The sequence below is a fragment of the Asterias amurensis genome, chromosome 3 (assembly GCF_032118995.1).
Source record: "Asterias amurensis chromosome 3, ASM3211899v1".
In the NCBI taxonomy this organism is placed as follows: Eukaryota; Metazoa; Echinodermata; class Asteroidea; order Forcipulatida; family Asteriidae; genus Asterias; species Asterias amurensis.
The window spans coordinates 758,330-783,373 of NC_092650.1; the positions used below are offsets into that span (position 1 = coordinate 758,330).

Sequence of the window (25,044 nt, forward strand, 5' to 3'; positions counted from 1 at the left end):
CCTACGGTTCTTATTTCGGCAAGGGTTCCGGCCCAGGGTTGACAGGTTCAATCAAACCACCTGTTTTTGATAAAACGTTGTTTTGAACTGATTAATTAAAAACAAGAAATCGCGATGTGTTTTGGTACTTTCACAAGTCTCACAATTTACAGGCAACCAGTTCCAGGCAATCTCAAAAAAAGAGAATCCATTCACATTTGAATGTTCACAAGATTTTCTCGGGAATCGTAAGACATTGTTGGAATTTTGTTTTCCTGGCTACCAAAGTGGTCATATAGCATGCACTGCAGTAGTGACTCCAAGTTGCCTGTAAAAGTTGGCTCGTGTGACAAGACCCTTAGTTCTCAATGTAAAAGACACTCTTGGGAATGATCTAAGAACCACTCAAGATTATGACTCTAGTTTCAACGATTAGAGTGAATTTTATTATGAAAGTCCCTTCGAAGAAATCATGGGGTATTCCCAGAAGGCGTTTCTCGACAATGATTGAGTTATAAGACCAAATTAAGTAGGATTTGAAACTTTGCACGGTGGAAATACGACATGGAAAGGTCTGCGGTAACACCACGATGACTATCTCTAAATGAGTTGGGTGGTTCTGAAAAGAACCGTTGGTTTCAACTCGACATTTCGATCAGTTTGCTCTGATCGTCTTCTAAATAAAGAGCCTTTTAAATCAACGGGGAGGGGATTCGGAGTTCTAATTTGGGCTAATCTCCATTTCAATATTGCCGTCTAAAACACATGCCATCTTGGAGAGAGCCATAATTAACTGTCTGAGGTCTTCAAATACCTTTTTTATGAAGCATAGAATCGCGTGAAGTACAGAGGATTTCCATAAATATAAAATATCGAAACATCATATTGTTTTTGTCCCCAACCAGTTCGGATCTCACAACTGAACGTATAGTTCCCATGTTGACACTACTACCCCCATTGTCCTTGCAAGTTGTGTTTTATGTGGATGGCATTCCTGTATTAATTGAAGATTAGCTATCTTGGCCTCCAGACGACCTTGGTATGTCCTCACAGATGAAGTTATTCAGATATATGCGCGGGCAGAGTCAGATGGAACATGTCAAGCACTGGATGCCAGGCTATTATTATATCATGGTGCGATGATTGGAACAGTTTTCAACAGAAGTAATAATGTGTTCTCCAAATAATAGAACAACCGTCGGAATTTGTCAGAACCAATTTCAAGACCTTTGAACCATAACACCACCCCCATTCCATCCACACATGTTCCCAGCAAAACCCATCAGCAGCCACTCTGCGCCATCCAGCACAGCGTTCAACATGTTCGAGGTTACATACAATTAATATCACAAATGACAATTTGCCAGTCATCTGCGAGTACATGTGAAACCATGGAGGAAGAAATAGACCCTGAAACCCAAGTGGTAGATGTTGTAGAATGTTCGACCAATTAGCATCAAATGATCGCGGTAAAACTTTCTCTTTATGTCAAAGATCCGTCTAATAGCTTCAAACTGCCGAGCTCGGATTCACTCCAACTATAATGTTCGGGAAACAGAAGCCCTCCTATTAAAAAAAAGTCAAATTCTCACGAACAACTAGACAATGTAATGGTAGTTACATGTAATCTCATGGCATTGTTTCGGACAACTCAGTCCAATCCTTATTCTATTTTCCGCACCACATTCGTCGGAGCCGGCGCCGGGGGCGCTGCGCTAGTCGGCCGTGCTCAAGTGCTGGACCATCAAGCAGTAGACACCAAATTCGAGCAATTCTTTTTCTTTGGGCCTCTCTTAGCCCAGTTTAAATCACGGCTTAAATGGTAAAGAAGTTCATCAATAGCTCAGTAATTACAGCTGATAGGAAAACTCTTAACACGTGCAAAGATTAGCCAATTTCACTAAGTGGACTAGCCTAGTTTTGGTAAGCACATCTTTTGGTGCTTAGCAAATCGGTGCGGCTACCAGGGATCTTCCACAACAGCCAATATCAGTATGTGATCAGCGTCATGCACTTTCGCTTACCATGTTTGCTTTGTTAAGTGTGAGCTTCCCTTGTTGATATCAGCTTTGTGGATCAAGGCAGCGGTGAAGTTTACGGAAAACTGTTTTGGAACCATCTGATACAGAATTGATACTCTAGTCACGATCTTGTACTTTGAAGGAGGTACACAAACGCAAAGTTCGTCAGGGTACGACTACGATTGGTGTTTCTTTTTAAAGGCACTGGACACAATTGGTAATTACTCAAAATAACTGCTAACATAAACAGTTACTTGGTAACGAGCAATGGGGAGTTGTTGCCAGTGAATAAAAACGTAACGCAACAAGGGTGTTTTTTCTCTTCATTATTCTCCTTGCACATTCGAAGACTATTTGAGCCCAAATTTTCACAGGTTTGTTATTTTATTCATATATTGGGACACACCAATTATAAATATATACTGGTCTTTGACAATTACCGAAGGTGTCCAGTGAACAACTCAGTAAAGGATTTGCAACTTTGCATGGTGCGAGTAGAATAAGGTGATGTTTGTGGTAGCACCTTGTGTAAATCTCTTTTGAGTTGGTTCTGAGAAAAACCGGTGGTTGACAACCTAATGTTTCGATTAGTATGCTCTGATTGTCTTCTGATCGTCTTCCCTGATCGTCTTCCTTCTGAAGACGATCAGAGCATACTGATCGAAACGTTGAGTTGTCAACCAACAGTCCCTCTATAGTCCCTGCTATTGTAAACCTTACCTGATAATACACAACTCGAAAGAATTTATATTTCTACTGTGAAACCTTGTCATATTGAATCGTTTCTTTTATCCAAAAGTATTTTTTGACAGTTTTTTAAATGGCATTGTCTACATCCTGTTCACTAGGTCGACAACAAAATAATTGTATGTAATAGTCATTGCTGTATGCAAGTCCGAAAACGCTTTATTCAAAAAGCACCTTTATATAGCCGGGTTGTGAAAGAGAAAACTGGGCGGTTCCCGGTTTGCATTCAAATATCTGTTTACCTTTTCACTTGTGAGTGAACACCACTCAAGTGTAAAGTTCTTGCAAATAAATGAAGTTTGCATCAATTTTGCATAACAACTAAATAACTGAACATGTACAATGATCTGAGTCTAGTTGTTGGTATGTGTTAAAAATATAAATATGTGAACATTTGTGTAGATTAAAAGAGTTTATAATGGATTTTGTAGTCATGGAATAATAATTATGTTACCCCAGTGCGGTACAAGTTGAGCTGTACTGTAAGCCAGAGGGGTGGAGAAGAAGCCCAACCTTTCATTGAACCCTTACCCCCTACCCCTTTCTGCGTACCATATCACCCCCATCCCATCAAAAATGCACAAAATGGTTCGCTACATTAATAGTACCCAAATCATGTATTTGCCCCCCCCCAACCCACAATCAGTGTATGGTTACACCATAGAGCTAAGACCAAGCTCTATGGTTACACCACCGATGGTGGTTCCCCTTCCCCAAACTATCGTCTCCCGGGCCTGGGGCACCAAGCAACCCCATCATCCAACACGACGAGCCCGTTAGAATCCTTATATAAACGGTTTAGTGTCACATCTCAATGAGTGTTGTTGTCATGTCAATACTGGTAGTCAATAAATGAGTCAATCCGCATTGAACCAGTGGAATGGGCATTCCCACTGCCTATTATTACAACCATTGCACAATAGGTTGAAATATTGGTCTTAAAGGGGGCACTCTTTATCTTATCTTTAAAGGTGCACTGGTCTTAAAGGGGCACTCTTAATCTTAGCAATGTTATCTTATGTTTCCTTAAACAGGGCACTAGTGAATAATAAATAATTAAAACATGTGAATAAAACCTGAAAGTTTTCACTACACAATTTAGAGTAGCAAATTCAACCTTATAATTGGGACAATTGGAATCACATGTAATTGGGACAATTGGAATCACATGATCAAACTAAGACACACACACACTGGTAGAACAACAAACTTTATGCATGGTGCTGTCGAGAAAAAAACACGAACGGACAGTTCACAAACTTTTCATTGTGATTATTTATTAAGTGGAGTTTGAACGGGTTTATCTTCATGTTTGTTGGTTTAACTATCATAGTGAACATTATCATGATATTGGTAACATGACAAACAATGGATTATGTATTTCGAAAAACATTTTGGGCGACGTAAGATGTAACAATGGTTACGATAACGATCAAATATTAATTTGTATCTTATTCCAGAAATTGTCCACAACTCAAGTTGGAATATTGTCTATTTATTATTTGTTTCCTTTGGCCATAATGACCATGTGAAAACCCAATATAGTATATAGTCAAACACCACGACACAAACTGGTAAAGCATCAGAAGAATTTTGCTCGCGAGAAGGGAAAACAAAACAAAAAAGTTAGGTCCGCCTTGGTTTTTTTTTTAACGCGGGCTTACTAATACCTTTCCATGACTTTTTTATATAAAATGCTTTTTATTTTAAGCATCTGATTGGGCTCAGAATAAACAATGCAGGCTCAACTGTGCCATTAATATGTTTGTCTGTGAGCAAATAATTATCCTCTCATACAATTGACCTTGCGTAAGAGTGGTTGTTACACAATACTATCAACTTGTGGTTTATTACAATAACAGTTAAACACAATTCAACGATGGTTCGAAATTGTGTCTGGTAAAATAATGTTTGATTTTTCATTTATTTTATTCTAAACAATTTGTTATTTTTCTTACTCATATTTTACCCTTTTTCCTGCTGAAATATTTGTGTTGGTAAATATAAACTAGAAAGGACCAGTCACATTAAAAGAGATGTGTCATTCCAATATTACCAATGCAACCTCAACCTTTGGTCGATGGTGTTTAATCACACGTGCTCGATGAGTGATTATAATAATTATGAATATTAACAATATTATTGTGCACAACAACTGTATTGCACAACATGTCACTCATCTATCCTAACCCCGCCCACTTCATAGAAGGTCACTCTCTGATTGGTCCAAAGTGATGATGTAATGTGCTGGTTATAGGCTGACCACCTGACGTCAGAACAGCCGGTGGTATGGTTGGTATAAGTGGGATTGCACAGAGTGTTCTGATAGTCATTACCATACTCCCCTTCACTCCTAGGGATCCTCCACACACCTACGGCGGTTTGTCTGGTGAGCCGTCGCAAGGTCTTTCCCTTGGGGGCTAAGGTTGCCGTGTCTCAAATTTCTCTCCGGGGTAGCCCCCTCGTAGCCTGTGCCGAACACACGACCAGACCGCAGCGCACAAACCACGAGAGGAGAGAGGAAGAAACAGACCAGTCATTTATTTGACAGACGAGACTCAGCAGCCGTCATTTCGAGCAGCAACACAGCAAGCTGACCTCGCTTAGGTCACAAGTAGACCGAGGAGCGCGGCTGATGAGCAGCAAGTTCCCCCGGTGCTAGCTCTGCGTGTTGTGTGACACTCATTCGGAAGCCGTCTGGCTCTATCCAGTGATGGCAAACGCCGACCAGGCCAGCTGTAATTTGGAGACGGATGCGGCTCTAGCCATGGAATACATTCAGGATTTCGATTTGCTACCGTTGGCTCTAGCTGAGGTAAAGCGCGAGGACCAGGCTAACTCACCGGGAAGTTCCTGCCTTCTACAGTGCCATACCGATACCTCGACTGTGTCTACGACCAGCAACATCGGTAAGGCAAGTGTAGGAAGACGACGCACCCCGCCAACCAGTCTGCCAAACCTCGGCACGGGATCCCTGACTCCGTTAGTTGAGTCCCCGTGCGTTAATGTACCCCATTCGCCGGACGACCTGGCACTTATACCAAGTCCCGTTGACATGGAGTACAAACCGAGCCTCGATGAGCTGTATTGGATGTCTAGCATTCAATCCCTTACCACCATCAACAATTTACAGCTGATGTCCCCGGTCTATGATACGGGTGAGATGTCGGCACTATGCCCTTCCGATCCTGACTACGACAAATATTCGGACTGTTCCGAGACGCAGGCCCGCGATGATGACGACGATGAAGATGAAGAAGATGATGATAGTAATTCATCCGCTGCAGACTCGGACAGTACCGACCCAGGCGCTCCCGCCGTGACTAAACCTACTAAAGACATTTTCACTCTGTACCGTGATGACGAGTTAGTTCGCTTAACTGTAAGAGAACTCAACCGCCAACTTCGCGGCTACAAGAAAGAAGACGTTATAAAGCTCAAGCAGAAAAGAAGAACACTCAAAAACCGCGGCTACGCACAGTGCTGCCGTACGAAGCGACTCAAACAACGGCTTGACTTGGAGCACAGTCAACTCTACCTACACACGGAGGTGAACCGACTCAAGAATGAGCTGGAACGAGTCCAGAAAGAGAGAGACAAATACCGGAAAGAGCTTGAACTCTTCAAGACAGCCCGCCTGAGGACGAGCAGTCTGCCAAGTAGCCCAGAGTCGCCTGAGTACTACATGTAAACTCTTGACTTGAAAACTAAAAACACCTTGCAGCTATCAACCTTAGTCAGCTTTATAGTTGGAGTTGTTCCAATTATTGAAACAGTACTAAAGTGTTTGACAACGGACTGAGAACTCTCGCCCAAAGGTCTGACAAAATATCTTTATCATCTAACTGAGGTAAAATAATGTCATTTCCATGTTTCTATCTGGAGGAGTAACCGAAGTAAATGAAGAATTATGCAAATTAGCTTCAATGGCATTATCTGTGACGAAAGGTCGAGTGGAGTTATCGATTACGAATGTACAAAACAAACACAAGGGGGGGGGAATATTCTTTAAAATGACAACTGTTGAAATGAAGTAATCCGAGGAACCGGAAACAAGAATGAAGAATGTTTATCAATATAACTGGAAATAGACCAATTCGAAGTGAGGTAACTGCCATTGAAGCTGATATCAAAATGTATTGACTGATCAGAAAGCCCACCATTACAATTTATATTATTTACTTTCAGTCAGTTGTACTGCAGATGTTCTCAGTAAAACAACACAACTTGAATTTGACCAAATTCGTTTAAACAACATTATACGAAAGACCGCATACTGTACATTACACACATATTAAACTTTAGTCTGAAGTGGGAGAGTGTTTTGTTGGGTCAGAGTGGGTGGGGGGGGGTTCAATTAATGACCAACAACTTTATTGAAGAATAATTTCGGATAAATTGTAGGCTTTGAATCTGTCAAAAAAGTGTGCTAAATTTAAATGTTGAGATGATGTAATTTCAGGGTGGGGTAAAACTGACGAATGTTTGTTATGTGTGCAGTGTTGATGTTATGGTCAAATGCTTGTTTGCTTAAACGTTCTTTATAAAAAACTTGCCGATTTTGTTATATGTGAAGAGAAGAGAAAAAAAATAGAAAAAAGTATTATATTTTTGTATCGAATACTCGGACTGAAAAAGTCCTGTACGTTTAGACGAGTATAACTGGAAACTTAACCAATCGTGTCAGTCGGAACAACGGGTAACTATGGAAACGAAACAAGTAAACAAGAAGAAGTCGTATGCAAACAAAAAATAAAAAGAATAAGAACGCAATACGCAAAGAACAAGCAAGAAACAAGACGAAGTAACAAGAAAAAAACCTTTAAACCTATAAAAAGATAAAAATAAAAACAACATGCAGTTACATTGAAACGTGAATTCGTTAAAAAAAATGCAGGTTGAAAAAAAATATGAAAAAAGTCAAAAACAAATATATATATTATTATATATTACAAAAAAAAACACCGGATCAAAGCTTGAATCTTGAATATTGTGGAGGTATTAAAGGTCAAGCAGGAGCTCCGGTCATCGATGACGTCAGAGTGAGGAAAGAGTGAAGACAAGTTTTGTGCTCGTAAGACAAAATACCATTTTGTTTGAGAGCAACATGTGCTAAAAACTATTATATAATATCCCATGTGATTTATACAGCTATTCAATTGGTCATTCACCATGTTTTCCCTACCCGATTTAAGATTTGTAATTTGAAACGGTATTGTTTAGAACAGTCGACGTTTCACACTCACACACAAATACAAGGACCAAAAGCAAAAACGCACAAGTGAGCGCTTGTGTTTCTGTGCTAGAAACTTCGCGAAAAAAAATCCGAAAACTTATGAAGTTTTTCTGAAAAAATAAAGAATCTGAGAAAAAAAAAGAGTGGTAACCAGAATGAAAACATGAAGAATCACATGGGATAAGCTTTTTGTGTAAACCATGTTCATGGCTAAGTGACATTTACCCTGTCATGTCCAAACTGTAAAAGCAGTTGCTAGCAACGCACAACCATAAAAAACATGTTTGACACAACACCATAAACCATCGGAACCTATTTTTTATATATTAGAAACAGATGTTGTATGTATTTTTCCGGGCACGTATGTGAAAGTTGTGGTCAACGATTAGCCTGTGATTATTGAATGTTTAAGAACCATAACTGAATTTATTTTTTTATAGAAGAAAATTACTTTGTATGGCATTCCAATACGGTTCGATTAGGGAGGGAAAACTAAGGTTTATACAATACACTTACTGCTGTCTTGCATCAAGGACATTCCATTGGGTTTATTGGATTCAGTTGTTCGCAGAAACAACGCATCCAGACACCAATTTTTAATTACATGTAAATAAATGTCAAAATGTTTCTTAAAGCCACTCGACACTTTTGGTGATTACTCAAAATAATTTTCAGCACAAAAAGTGACTTGGTGTCGAGCAATGGAGAACTGTTGATAGTATAAAACATTGTGAGGAACGGCTCCCCCTGAAGTAACGTATAGTTTTTGAGAAAGAGGTCATTTCTCACTCAAATGCCTTCAGACCTGAAGCCTTTTTTATTCGCCACTTAAAAGCACACTTGTGCACGGGTGTGTTTTTCTGTCATTATTCTCTTGCAACTTTGATGACCAATTGAGTCAAAAGATTTTGTTATGCTGAGAAACACAATGTGACAATACTGGTCTTTGACAATTACCAAAGGTGTCCAGTGGCCTCAAGAGGGAATGTCGAACTGATATATTTTATACTGATGGGAATTGTTTTTCAATTTTTGATACGTAATTTGATATTTAAAAAAACACAAAAAAAACTTGGGTTTTTGTTTACAGGCACCAACTAAGTTTGTTGACCACCATTTTCGCACACGTTCCCTGTGACTACAGCTTGATCCATTACATACTCAATATGCTTTGGGGAAAAAAGCCAAAATCTAAAAGAAATTGTTTACTAAAGTGGCGAGATGTTTTATTTTTATGATTTTTTGATAAAAATACGGTATTTTGAGAGGCAGAATGCATGACAATGACTACGTCGATGTTGACAAACAAAAATGATCTGATGCAATTTAATTTCCCCATGGATGAGGTTTGGGTGTAAATTTGACAGTTTGGACAATCTGGAGAACTTTTACCAGTGTTGTGCAACACTTATTATGAGCCAGTCGGTTGCAAATCCACGGTGAGGGAAAAGGGCAGGCACAGTGGTATTGATTTTCAACAAGAAGGTGGGGAACATGTCCCCCTCCGCTCTCGCCATCTCACTCAACACAGAGACAACGCATCAGAAATTGAAAAAAAGGCATTGAAGATGTGTTACATCTTTTCAAAACTTGGGTGTGGGACAGCAATAGAATGAACTTTCTGAAAAGGTGTATATACTCTAAGTTCACATGCGTGGTTTAGTGAGAAGGGAGGGCTTGCCATTTGCCGCTCCTGACCCCCTGGATAGGTGCCAAAATGTAACCTGACAAAATGTATAAATTCAGTGGAGTGACGGTGATGTCATCAGTAGACCTTTATTACGCTGCTGGGCTTTCCTCCCATAGTTAATACGCGTGTTGAAACCGAGGCAAGCACTGTAATAGGCTGGCCCATTTCTGTGTATGAAGCGCTGAAATTGCAATGGCGCAAAGGGGAACCAGACAAGATGGCTGCAGCGCTATCAAGGTCTACACTGTGGCATGAAATTATTATTAGAGAAAAAAATAACATTTTAAGTCTCAATTGACAACAATTTGTTTATACATATCGCGACATTCCGTATCTCACAAGCAGTTTGTATTCCATGCTTGGCTAGTTTTTAAAATCAATGGAGCTGAAACTGATTTCAATTAGACAAATTTACGTGAGCCTTTGGAAAAGGACCTTGCCATTTGACCTCACAAAAAGGTCAAATTGTAACCTCACAAAAGGTCAAATTATTGTGACGTCGTAGTCTGTACTAAGTGCGTGACTTAATCGTTTGAATCTTAAAGGCAGGAGTCTGGTTTCCGACCTAATTGTCTCCATTACAATTTTACTGATGATTTTGACTGTAAATTTTCTGTAAAGAAGTTACACAATAATAAGAATCAGTTTTGTTAGAAGTTAGAGTAGATTTAGATTTAGAACATACTAAAACAAAAGTAGAACGGAGGAGAGAAAAGGAGATAGTTGCTGGTTTTTCGCATCATCTTAATGAGTAAAACAAAAGTTAACTTTAATTAATGGTGTTTCACGTGTGAATTATGAATTCAGTGTATCTTTCCTATTGAAGCTTGTAAGATTTCGAAGAAACAAATTATGTGCTGCAATGCTTTGTCTATGTTTTAAGCAATTTAAGCCAAAATTTATGATGCAGCTACTTGTCTTAACATCAGGAGAATAAACTGAGTGTGCAGTCTTCAGGAATTAAAAAAACATTTGCATTTCATTTTGTTATTAGTAAATATTGTGTTTTTTACGTGTAGGTAAATTGATTAAAAAACTGTCAAGTGTTTAGCCTTTTTGTCAAGGCGTTCGTGGCTTGGACAGCTTTGTAGAGCGACTGGAATGGGAGACCACTCTTGAGAGTCGCGTTGCGAATGCCCGCCGCTCAGTGCGTGGTTTCCCCTTCTAGTCGCTTGGGATCGCGGCTCTATATGAAGCTGTCCGAGCAACGAAGACCTTGACAAAAGGCTACCCATGGTCCTTACGGGACCTGGATGCAGGTCAATCTGACCCGACATTTCTCAGAGTGTGTGAAGATGAGAACATAATGTGAGACCAAATCGATACCCACCTCGTAAAGGGCAAGTGAACTAAGGCACTTTCTTCTTGGTAAAGGGCACCTTCTGAGGGAAATTGTAAATTTATACCACCCTGCAATTCAAGGGCACGAAGGCAATGACCAGGGGGCATGGAGGCAATAGACTTCGTTGCCTACGTGAAGTATCAGGCTTGCCAAATCTAATAGTGCTATACGCAAAAGTTTCCCTCCGACCACTACCACCAACCACACCCACCTAAAAGAGACTCAACGGCTAGGGTCTCAAACCAATGCAACATTATCTGATTGTTTACGTCAGACTTTAACATGTCAAAAGTTTAATGGTTCCCCATGCGGTGAGGATATCCACTTTATTTGAGTCTAACTCACAGCAATGGATTTGACCCCTACCCCCAGTCAATCATTCCTCCATGCCTGTAATTTCATTTTTCTATTACCCCCTAAAATTGGGGATCTCTGTCAAAATCATAAGTTTTATTATTATTTCTATTTTTTTCTCTTGGGGGTTCAATAGTTCAATGTCATACTAAGGAAAGCGTGACATGTATAGGAAAATATAATAACTGGTAATAGTCAATGCTTCACGCGGCAGGTAATATCAAAATGGGCTAAAGTGCGGCACTTCTTTGGTTTCTAAAAAGTTTAGAGTATAAAACAAAACAAACAAATAAATTCATAAGAACAAGTGCAGATATAGAAAATGATGTTTCCATTTCATTGTGTCTTACTATTGCACTCATTAAAGACACTGGAAACCTTTGGTAATTGTCAAAGACCAGTCTTCTCACTTGGTGTATCTCAACATAATATGCATAAAATAACAAACCTGTGAAAATTTGAGCTCAATTAGTCGTCAACGTTGCGAGATAATGACGAAAGAAAAAACACTTATGTCATACGAGGTTGTGCGCTTTTAGATGCTTGATTTCGAAACCTCAAAATCTAATTTTGAGGTCTCGAAATCAAATTCGTGCAAAATTACTTCTTTCTCAAAAACTACGTCACTTCAGAGGGAGCCGTTTCTCACAATGTTTTATACTATCAACCTCTCCCCATTACTTATTACCAAGTAAGGTTTTATGCTAATAATTATTTTGAGTAATTACCAATAGTGTCCACTGCCTTTAAAGTACCTTGTATTTTTTCAAATTCCTTTAAATCAACTGAAACATCCGGTTAAAATTACAAGCAACCAGTTCCAGTCAATCTCCAAGAAGGAAAACAATTCCACGCTTATTCCACAACATTTTCTTTCATGGGACAGTAATTATACTAACAGAAACAATTGTTTGTTGTACCAACGAAGTGTTTCTTTTGCATGCAATGCAGTTACTAGTTGGTCGTCTCCTAGTGGCATGTACAATTTGCCCTGTGTGACAAGGCCCTTTTCGAAATCACGAAATGGGCTCGATGGGCTCTGGCTTTGGATCCGGACGCTCGATTGAAGCCCAGTAAGGTAACACACAAGTTTTCTAAAATAACTGACGAAGCCTAAGAAAAAAACCCAAGCTCAAACCATGGTTTCTCAAAGGGACTTGGGAAGAATTGGGTGGGTGAAATCCTTCATCTTTGTCAGAATATTTTCCTCCCAGATGGCGGGGTGGCAGGCAAATAGTCCGGTTCTATTCGTACATTGAGCATCAGCGTTACTCCCACACAATCCACACAGGACACTAAACCAAGATGGCTGAAGTGTTGATTCCAAGGGTCCCCAATCACCGAGGTCCTCCAACTAGGTCAACATGTAATTACATTACACTCTCTGATCAGGCGTTCCATTCACTTGCGAAATTCACTCAAAATGGTTTAAGCTGAGAAAGGATTAACTGCAATTACAGGTGGTGCCCATGTGTATATGGTGACCTGTGTGACCCCTGACCCTAGAGATGATAAGGGGACAAAATGTGTCTATAATGAAACACGACATGTGTTAAAAAATTTGCAGAAATGGGAACATTTCTGAGATCATTTTAACGACATGAGATGTGGGCGGGATGCGTGCTGGATACGGGCTGGATGTGGGCTGGATACGGGTTGGTCGTGGGCTGGATACGGGCTGGATGCATGCTGGATGCGTGCTGGATACGGGCTGGATGTATGCTGAATACGGGTTGGATGTGAGCTGGATAAGGGTTGGATGTGGGCTGGATGTGGGCTGGATACGGGCTGGATGCATGCTGGATACGGAGGGCGTGTACCTTGGCTGCAGATTAAAAACAACCATCCTTAAAGCCCCTGCTCCATGCTTTAGTTTCCCCAAATGCGTACAGTGAAAAGTTAAAGAATTAAGACTAATTGATCCACGGGGTTGATTTCATTAAGATAGTCCTAACTTAGGACTAGTCCTAGGACTCTTTGTGAGTTAATAAAAATTAAGGGGAATCCTAAGGTAAGACGAGTTACTCAAACACAATTACACCAACATTTCCACATAACCAGTCATTCGTCATAATGACAGGAGATGTGTGCTTTTTACAATCGTCTGAACTGAATGTTCTCTGGCTATGGTCGAACTCCTCCTCTTTCTTTCCTTCAAACACATTAATCAACTTCATCCATAGGCTCAGTTATTCATCATTGTGCTTTTCACAATCGTTTGAACTGGGGCTTTCTCAACAAACCCCTCCTCTTCCCGTCCTTCAAACAATTTCATCAACATACCCACACCAGGGCCAGTCGTTAGGTGTCACTATCTCTGCTCCACCCCCTCCTCTTCCCGTCTTTTAAACATAGTTATCCGTGGTCCTTTCTCTATTTGTATATCAACATATCCACAGGTTCAGTTATTCATCATTGTGACAGGGGGTGTGGTTTTGGAGTTCGTCTGAACTGGGGTCTTCAGAGGCCCCACCCACCTTCACCCCAATAATCCATCACCCTCATATGGGCAGGACAACTGACAACAAACCATATCACACCATACGAATGAAGGGTGGGGCCACGGTTTGAAGTCTCCCAGAAAATACTGAACCTTTCAAGGGTTAGTTCGGTATCCACCAGGGTTACACATCTAACTGTCTCTACAGCCCCTTGCGATATCCCAGACATGTTTTGAAACAATTTGAGTGACAGAGTGATTTTGTCCTAGAAAAATATGAACCATTCAGGGTGCCCTTAACATCATACGGGGACTTTTATTTGGAGTAGAACCTACTCGCCGTCAATGCAAGACAACCCCAGTGGACCTTCAGCAAGAAATTGCTGGGGTACCAAAGAAGCTTGATGAGGGAACCAAGTAAAGTAAGATCTGTACACGCAATCTGGAATCCTGATTTATACGGAGTCGCCTGGGAGCTGGCATACATCAGCCGGCCTAAGATGGGGTCACTTAAAGTCCCGTATGAGAATCACTCCAACAGCTGGTGGAAATATGGGATTCCGCTTCATGGATGGTGCATTCAATAAAACATTCCTCAGGTGTCTACGGCCTTGCTGTGTTCACCTTGCTATGGTTGTACGTAAGCAAACGGTTAGGGGTGGGGGAAAATACTGTAGTAAACGGATGGGTTGTCATTGAACGCAATAACATGTCACGATCAGAGGGGAAAACAATATTTGAGAATAATGGGCTACGCAGACGTGACTGTCGGCAAGCTGGCCATTGGGGTGTTTGTTTGTTTGTCTGTCTGTCTGTCTGTCTGTCTGTCTGTCTGTCTGTCTGTCTGTCTGTCTGTCTGTCTGTCTGTCTGTGGTCTACCACAGGGTGGAAAACGATGAGATGCAATTGGATGTTCAGGAAACATTTCCTGCACACAGGGGGAGTAACATCGAACGCCAATGGCTCAACTGCAATTGTAAATACAAAATTACAACAGTTGCAACTCACATTAATGAAAAAACATACTACCTAGGTAGAGGGAAACAATTAGTCTGATCCCCTTTTGAGTGAAATTAGAGTCTGATTCAGTATCGAGTACAGGGCATATGCCAAAGACAGGGAACGTGACTGCAGTGATGGTCCACAATGCATGGCCGAAATTGCATGGCCTTGTCCCAATTTACGAGCAGTCAGGACCCCTCATCGATTCACCCCCCCCCCCCTCCCCCCAACACATAACCTCCTGGTCACTGCCAAATCGTCAATACACAGTAATACCCAGATAGGACGAGCTCACTAAAGTAGGTCACTTTGGTGAACTTAGTACCACTGGAACATGAGACAAACAAAATCCAAATGCCGCCGCAATCTTCGTCAATACACCATGTGCAATAACCATAACCATCATTTGATTCTCCTCGACGTACAAAACAAAAAAGGGCGGGAAATTATTTAGTTGCTTTGTTTGTTTGTTTGGGGGTGTTGTGGTGTTTGTTTGTTTGTTTGTTTTACTTCCATTTGTACACCAACAAAAATACAGAAATACTGATTACAAGTTAATAAGTAGTTATAAAACTAAATTTATAAATGGGAGTCGCAACCAGAGAAGGTATTTAAAGCCTTCTGTATTAGAGCACCCAAACTGCTGTAGAATGCTGCACCGGTTTAACAAATGACAAGTGGGCCTACAGCATGAAAGTAAGTATAAGAAACCCTTAATTGCACATTTTTGGAGAAAGAGAAATTACACATGTTTAAGAACAAAATTAATTTGAACGTGACTCCCACAAACTCAACATGACCGCATCAAGGGAAATCACAAGTCTAGAGCATCTGCTTACAACACGTTCAAGTGTATTTATAGGCTCAACAAAAAAAGGGAGACAAGTTGACAATCGCAAGTTCTATAAAGTTCAAACCACAATGTTGGGAGTAAATTGCCGTACACTTTCAATATTGGAAACACGTGGAGGTTTAACGTAGTGTGAGTTTGGGTCACTTGATGTGATCTGACAAAACTACGGTGTGTTTCAACTCAAACTGATCAGGTCTAACTAAAATGGACAAACTCCTAAAAAGAGAGGGGTGGAGCTATTAATCAGAAAGGGGTGTGGGTTCCGGTTTTGGGTTTTGTTGTTGTTGTTGTTGTTGTGGGTTTTGTTTTTTTTTTTTTTTTTTTTTTTTTGGGGGGGGGGATTTGAATCATATTCAATTCACCGTTGGGGCGTATGGTTGTTTTTTATATTTTGAAAAAAAAAACATGTTTTCGGTCTTTGACAGATCTGCCGATATCCCACGACACCATTCATCCCGCAACTACAACAAAAAGACGGCTCGATGTTCCTTCGGATCATTCTATGAAAGCAGTAAATAAAATAAAAAAACATGAAGGATTAATTTGTCAATGTTACTTGGTGCTTACCAAACAGAAGACCCCCTCCCCAACCCGCTTTCCCAACACACTTATCCAGTTTAAATCTTTGACAATTAGACCAAATACACAAACAGCCTTCGCCCAAAGACAACTCATCCGCACACGTTTGATCCGTTTAAAAAATAATGCAAATTCAACATTTTAAAAGAGCTGTAACTCAGCCTCCAAAGAGCAGCGAACACCAATGTAGTTGTATAGATCGACGCAATCATGTGCGCCACACCTGGCCCAACTTTAACTGACAAATCAAATTGCTTCATTCACGTGACTCTGGAAGTACCACTCAATGAAAACATTGCGTCTAATGACGTAGTTAATGAATTCTAGATTTCATTCCCGGTTTCCTGGGGCCAGTACATTATTTGTGACAGCTTACATACACACACATTAGTCATGCGCACAGAAAAGGGGGGGGGGGTGGCACCCGATGTTCATTCACATGTAATAATAATTTCAAGCTCAGATGTAGGAAAAACCCGGGCCCAGGCCTGTGTGTGGTTGGTACACGGTCAACATTGGACGGTTCTATAGATCGCCATGATTGTTCCTGATTGCTCCTCTCCGTCCAGGAGGATTAATGACTGCCTGTGACAAGATAGGGATATTGGCATACAATTTGATTTTGACCCTTACACTGATATGTACTTGATGCTTTAACACTGATATGTACTCGATGCTTGAAGAAGAATAAACCCACAGGCAACCGAGTGGGATTCGAACCCAAAAGTATATTACCACTAAAACACAGAGCTAGCACAGTGGCTAGGGGCAGTTCGAATCCTATGTGAGCAGTCTCTTATCCCGTACAACTGGTGTTATGATCACTTCGAGATCTTGTGAACAATTCTCATGATTTAGGCATTGGTGAAATACCTACTGACAATTTATTTATAGAAATATGGGTACAATTTCAACGATACTGTATTTGGGTAAATCAGACCAACTATAACTATCCCGATTCAATTCCTATCCCCTGCTGGTATTGTGTTTTGCACAAAACAACGTCATGCTGAACCCAGTAGATCTCAAACCTGAAACTGAGAGTTATTGACGAATGGTCCCTCAACAAAACCAACAAGATGGTGACCCCCATTCTTTATGATGGACATCTTATACAGGAGAGTTTCCCCTTCAGCCTCGGTTTGATTACATAGAATAGCATGGAGGAAATTGCCTCGTTGAATTTGCAATGATAAAACTGCCAAAAGAGTGACAACAAAGCGATACAACATTGTGAACGGTCTCAGAAAGTGTTCAACTTTGATCGTCGGCCCACTTTCATTAAGCCTGTTTACACAAAAACTTACTGAGCAAAAAAAAAAATATTACTTTCAGAAACTAGTTACAACCAAAAAGTCCATAAAGTTTGCATTCTTGTGACTGCTGCCCGACCCATGTTCAGTTCTGCTTAGCATGGAAATGTGCTAAGCAGTATTTTCTGCTTAACTTGATGCCATTGGGCCTCACTTCGCTGTTAAAATAAACTGAACATGCAGGAGCTACAAAAACAATCAGCATGATATTATCAATGTGCCCTTGGGAGTATTTACTAATATTTATGAAATCGCACTGTGCGAGTTACAACAGTAGCACGTTCTTATTCATGGTAGGGGAGGGATAGCCTTAAAGGCACTGCACAGTGGACACTTTAGACAATTGTCAGGGACTAGTATTCTCACTTGGTGTATCCCGAAATATTCGTGTAAAAATAACAAGTCAGCAATTTTTTTTGACTCATTGTTCATCGAAGTTACAAGAGAATAATGAAAGAAAAAACACACTGTCACTTGTTGCACAATTTTGTGTGATTTCAGATGCATAATAAAAGGCTTCAGGCCTGAAGTCTTTTAATATTTGAGTGAGAAATTATACCTCTTTCTCAAAAACTATTTTACTTCAGAGGGAGGCGTTTCTCACAATTTAATATACAATCAACAGCTCTCCATTGCTTGTTATCAAGTAAGTTTTTATGCTAACAACTTTTTTGAGTAATTACCCAAAGTGTCCAGTGCCTTTATTAACACCGAAAAGCACTGTGTCACAAATCTTTAAAAAAAAGAATCATTTTAAAATGCACTTAAGTACACATGTTTTCAAGTAATCAATATTAGGTGTGTTAAAAATGTTTCATTATTTATTTGTGTTATAATGGCGGTTTGGTGCAGGAATAGAGGAATATATGAAACAATAGAGCAGGACAGTTCTCTAAAGAACAAACTCTACCTGGCAGGTAGAGACACACACATGGTGTTACACAAACCATCATGATACCTCACCATACAACACCTCAAATCCCATACAGAACCATTATTGTTACGACGTTTAGTGTACCATTAGTTTCACAACGCGTAGCCAACACAAACCTACAGGCGGATAATTCTGCTTTCTGAATCAGTTCAATATCGGATGTTCCACACCTGTTGATGTTTATAAACAAAAATAATAAACAATTAATACTAACAAGCAAAACCCATCCTCCATTAATATTTACAATTTCCTGATTAGCTTGTGTCATTATGCAAATGATGTTGATAGCACGAGGCATGTTCGTGATTTGGTCCATTATTTGTCCACTCATCAAACCGTTGTGTTAACAGCTGTTGTATACCACCGGATGTTAGTGTTCTAGAAATTATTTTATTTACTTATTATAAGCATTTAGAAATTAATATGCACAGCCATATGTATTATTTAATCCAAAAGCTGTGTATACGACTCTGCTTAAAACAATGATGGATTAATTTGGGATTGTGTAATGAATTGATGGAAATGATGACTATATGAGGTATCACTCACCCATTTCGAAATGTACATTATGTTGTGATCAGATTTCATTTTTTTTTACAAATAGGTATAAAACATGTAGTGCAAGTTGTTTTGTATATCTTAAACACAATATTGTGGTTCAGAACGCAGAGATTTGCAGTGCAGACAACACACTATATAAGCATTTTTTTTTTACAGTGTTTCCAAATGGCTTTTAAAAAAAAGGAAAGAAATTAAATTATATAAACCAGTTTAAATTTGTGTTATTTTGGTTCAATCCTAAAGACGCTTTCATCAAACAATTCTTTGTACAATCGGTACTAATTTACACAACTTTTACAAACTGCCGGGTACATTTTCAGTACAACTTTACAGTTAGCACGGAAGTTGCTAAAGCACATACGAAACTTGCTCAAGTGCCATCTTATGTATTCACTGTGAATTCATAAATTTCAGCTTAGCGTCAATTTGCTAAGCACAATGTACTAACAGTTTTTGAACAAATTCATGAAATTTTGGCATAATCATTACTTGTCGCACACCACCAACGAAACTGCATTACACCACTACTTTTATATAAACAGTATGTATTTAGAGCAAACCAAGAAACGTGTGTATCCGTTTCAAAGAGACGTGACTAGTTACTTCCCAAACAATTCCCGCATGCTATTTTTATGATCTTAAACTTGGCATTCAGACAGAAATGCACTCTTCCCAAAAGCTAATGCTGTACTTATATCCCTTACTACATCATGTGAAAGAAACATGATCAATTTCCAGGTATTAGGAAAAGAAGGATGTTCTTGAGTATATAGGACACGGGGGTAAACAGGCCAAGTTCAGGCGTTCATGGTCGGTGGTATCACTCCACAATCCCGTCCAGAGAGTCAGGCACGACAGACAATGGGAGACGATGCTGGCACACCACCCGTATCTTAAAGGTAAGGTATTCGTTTGGTCATCACTCTTAAAGACATTGGGCACTATTGGTTATTACTCAAAATAATTGTAGGCATACAAAGTTACTTGGTAACGAGCAATTGAGAGCTGTGGATAGTTTAATACATTGTGATAAAGGAATTTGCTAAGCAGAATTTTCTGCTAAACAGCTTTATTAAAATGGCCCCAGGTTTAAAACGGTGAGTTTTACAGCTGATGGCAAAATTTGCGGCCAATCCACTCTTGGTATTGGGCTACAAGAAAAAGTATTGAATGTGAAAAGAACTCAGGGGATCTGAAGGTAGGAATTGATGTTCCTCTTATATTAAAACAGTCTAGATTGTAGGATGGAGGGAAACGTACATGCCCAGGTTAAGGAGTTCCAAAGAGATGCAGTGCGTGTATGTGGAGCAGTATAGCTGTTGGAATGGCTAATGTTCTCTATCTCAGCAAATCAAGAGTGTATGGGTGAAAACTCGTCTAAAAGTGAGGCACCTATAAAGACGGTAAAAATGTAATCCTGGCTTCCAGTAAATAGCCTTTAATAAAGACTCTGCTATAGGGTTGAAAGGTCAGGCCATTAAGCAGACTATTTTAAACTATGACTGATTCAATCAGTAATTTCTCAACATCAAGTTTATTTATATCGGCTGTCGCATGACGACCATTTCGCCTCGTTCAAAGCTCCCGTGATTGGTCTAACTCTTTGGATGCTTGGAAACCGGTTAAACGTGACGTCATAGTGACGTCATCTGTCACCTCCCCGCTTCGATCCAAACTTTCCACGGCCCTTTAAAATGATCCCAGAAACCTAGAGACGCGTAGGAATGCGACTAAGGCTGACGGGTGTCGTCTATCTAAGCTCGTCTCACGTCGAGATCCCTGTGTGTCAAAAATGGATCAACAAAACACAGAGTCAATTGAATTAAACTGGTATGGAAATAGTGGACAGCCGTAGGGAACCCTGACGTCTCACTAGTCCTAACAGCGATTTGTTTTCTGAACATCAAAATTGCCACTGTCATAGTGCTTTTCAAACGGCCCTTTCGAAGTATGGTGGCGATATAGGCGTCGCTGTGTGGTTTTGTTGTATACAGACAAAATTGCACAAACACAAAAGTGTCGTAGTATTGTGTCCACCATCAGTTAAAATGGCTTATAGGAAAATGATGTTCTTCTAAATCGATTCAAAAAAGGGAAGCAAAAAGGGAAGCAAAATTCTTGATTTTTTTTTGAGGATGGCAATTCTGAAGTGCAGAAAAAATGCAGATATTAGACAGGGGCCCCCGTGTGTTTAGATTCCTCACAGTTTGAAACAGGAAAGATTTCGTCTTTTAGTGGTGCATGCGCTGAGTGGATGGGTGGTTTTTGATGAACACACAACGGGAAAAGGGGTCTTACTTCTTGCGGTTGACTTGACGGGGCTTCTGTGGAAATTCACGGGGCGATTAGATTTGACTCAGAGACGGGCAATTACATGGGAAGATTGGTGTGGTGTGTACCACAGAAACAAAGCTTGGCGGTTTGCAGGTGTCTTAATCATTGTTTTTCGAAGCATAATAACCGATGGATTGGTGGATAATTATGTAGTTATAGGGGGATATGGACCGGACGATGGCGTCCAGCGAATCACCGGGCGACACCAACCAGGACGCCGGCTGCTCAAGGGGGAAATATGTCCCTCATCGCGCTCAACCGTGTGACGAACTAGGACACATCACTTCGCAGATATCAACAAAAACCAATTTCAGTAACTGATTGTGTATTTGCATCCGAAACATAAAAGCCTCAAACAATTATTGATTTGTCCAATGAAAGAAGTGGTCATTCAATCATCCACTATCAACGCATATTGGTCACCACCAGTAGACATCTAGAACAAAATGTCAAAGGTCAAGAATCAAGCTCGACCCCACGTTCAACTCTGCTCCTCCCAAATGGGAGGTTACAGATCGAGGTTACAGATCGAGGTTACAGACCTTTATTCGCGCCATTGCCATTGCCAATGCGGTACCCTGTACATATACTCAGTAAAAAAATGTCTCAATTTGGGTCACAAAAAACTTAGTACGGAAGAAAAAGAATCTATAGTCGCGTGTTCATTTGTCTGACGACGATCGGAGTAAGTTTAAGCATGGTTGTTTTCTCGTCAGTTAAGTCTTCTGAAATCCTCATTGAAGTAAACCGACTCAAACACCGGCTTTATTACTTATCCAACGATCTGGCCTAATATTAAGACAATTAACAGTATTTAGCGCTAAACTAACGTAGCCGGTGTCGCATGCAATTATGTCCTCTATGCAATACTATCCGCAAGACATTATTGCATATGCAATAATGTCCGCCGGACGGTTTTGCATATGCAATCGTGTCCGCCCGGACGCTGCTGCATATGCTATCGTGTCCGCCCGGACGCTGCTGCATAATGCAAGTGTGTCCGCCCGGACACATTTGCATTTAGTTGTGCCCGCCCCGTGCAAAACCGTCCTTGCAGTGAATTAAACGGCATAGGTCGACGGAATACGTTCGCCATTTTGTTTTACAAGCCAAGTGCATGTCATGAATGACATGGGAAATGTTCGGCCGTTGGGTATTCGCCTTAGTCCTAAAATACATTAATATTAATGCTGCATATAGTACGTAGGTTCAGTGCATGCACGCTCATGGGTTTTTGCATAGCCCCGGACACGATTGCATATGCAAAAGTGTCCGGAGCGGACAGTATTGCATGGCGGACACAATTGCATCTGACACAGGCACAAAGATACAAAATAGATTTGTTCCCTTCACCACACAGATAATAAGGCGGGTTTTTAAAACCGTTTTGCAAAATGTGGGACTTAATCTTGGCCGCACCTCTACACATCCATGGTAACATTACCAAAAGGGTTTAACAAGAGTACAGCAAGTGCTAATATAAAAACAGGCGCCAAACGGCGTTGTAGAACACCCCAAAAGTGCAAAGGGTTGACGGGTGGGACATGGACCATGTACAAGGGCGGGTCATTCGGTAAGAATAGACGGCACAATGTGAAGGTGAGAGCACGCTGGGAGGCAGGGAGTACGGCAAATAAGCTGGTTCAGGTCTGATGATTGGATGTAAGTGACGGCAGAAATTGGGGACAAATCCCCACCAGGTGCCAATTTTATTTACGGGAAGCTGCTAAGCGGTTGGCATTTTTGGTTATTTCCTCCTAGTTAACATTATGAAATCGTAGGTGGTGTGCGATAAACCCAAGCCCAGAACTCATCGCACAAAGGTGGTCCATTCTCAACGGAAAAACCATGTATAAAGGCTGTGATTAGAACTGAATCATTCCTGCACGTATTGCATTGTATCAATTATAGATAAACAAAAACGGCCGCAGTGGTTCAAGAAATATAAGGCCGGTAATTTTCTTCACACAATAATTATCGGGGAATTTGTTTTTCTCCTGTTATTAGGGGGAATTTCAAAGAGCTGCTTAAAAGCAGAAATACTGTCTGATTAAAAATAATTGTTCACCAAAAATAAGCAGGATACCAGCCACAGATACACTGTTTGAGATGGTATTTTGGTTGATAACTTGTTCTAGTAAGCATAATTATATTGTGCTTAATAGCTAACGTTTGTGCTTAAGCAGCTCTATGCAATTGGAACCTGGACATACCATATAACCTTGCTCTATTGCCATAACTGTGTTCTATTTACTATATAAACACCCTTTTTATTACCAAAATACTCTTGAAATCTGATTTACGGCAACAAATACCCTAAGCACGTTTGTGAAACCAGATCCATAGCTATGCTACAATGGGGTTTGTTTCACTTTTTGAGTACATGGATACCCTTCCAAATTGATCAGCGATAAAATAGGCCAAGCAGCTAAACAAACACCTCTTGATACCGAATACTGTAATATGTATTGCTGGATTACTGTGGTGCAATGGGTTCGAGAGAAAAGCCACGCAGTACGGGTAACGTGTCTCTCAATTTGTCCAGGAAGAAAAATGAGAACGGTCCCCTGGCCTTGTCGAGGCGGACCTCATACTAAATTGGTGACTACATGAACACTGGGCCGAAAGGCTCCGAGTTAAAACTAAACCCTCTATAATTGGAAATCTAGGCCCAGTTTCATAGAGCCGCTAAATCTTCAAAATTGCTAAGCACAACAAAAGTATGCTTACCATATTCAGGTTACCAGCAAAAATACCTTTCTATGACTCTATGAGTAGGCCCTACAAAGTGTAACTGGTATCCTGCTTAGATTTGCTAAGCAGTATTTTGTTTGCTTAAGCAGCTCTATGAAGTTGGCCCCAGGGTTGGTTTGAAGAGTTTGCCTTATGGATGCGATTACTGAAGTGTGTTCAAGCCTATCTGTCTTGATTTGGACTTAGCTCAGGTATATATGGGGAGAGGAGTTAAGGTTGTGTCACCCCCTGTGGACTAATCCACTATCAGAGCCTTTCGACCAACAACTGATGTAATTTTGCATGTCATGCTTTCAAGGTATAGAGAGACACATTATCTACATAAAGGAACAGGGTTCGCATACAAAGGCTTGTGAGGCACCGCTCATACCAAATTCGGCATATTTTGTCTGCTGGGTGTAGCAGGGCTCTGCAGGGGCGAGAGTCACTGCCGACAAAAAGTTCTGAAACTAAACTCACAGTTTTCGAGGTAGGTTACAGGGCTAAAATACACGCAGGCCACAGAGGCCAAATAGGCCACGCCCCCTACCCCCATTCCCTGGGCTTGGCCTTGGTGCCCCTTCAAAGGTTTTCCATCGACTTTAAGATGTTCCAATAGAAGAGCCTTTTTGCAAAATTAAAACGGCCTTGCCCTTTCAAAGATGAAATTCAAGGCTTGGCGTTAAACTGATGGCATTACCACGTTTGGATATCCCCCATGAGTTTAAGATTTCAAGGACTTTATACGAATAGTGTCCTCAATGCTACAGTAGAAGAAGTTGAAGTAGATAATAAAAAGCACATGTTCCTTATATCTGAAAAAAATAATCTTAAAAATCTTAATTCAGATACAAGTCTGAAATGTCTCACCCCTGGTGTAGGCGCTCTTTTAACTCTACCAAACTTTTGAAGATGGAATGCACTTT

At 40.4% G+C, this 25,044-nt stretch overlaps 1 protein-coding gene across 1 annotated transcript; it reads left to right on the forward strand.

Moving 5' to 3' along the window:
* Positions 1–5,067: 5,067 nt before the first annotated feature.
* Positions 5,068–11,605, forward strand: LOC139935066 (transcription factor MafB-like). Its single transcript, XM_071929523.1, has one exon. It carries the CDS (start codon positions 5,461–5,463, stop codon positions 6,436–6,438), a length of 978 nt encoding a protein of 325 aa, XP_071785624.1. The 5' UTR covers positions 5,068–5,460; the 3' UTR covers positions 6,439–11,605.
* Positions 11,606–25,044: the final 13,439 nt, after the last annotated feature.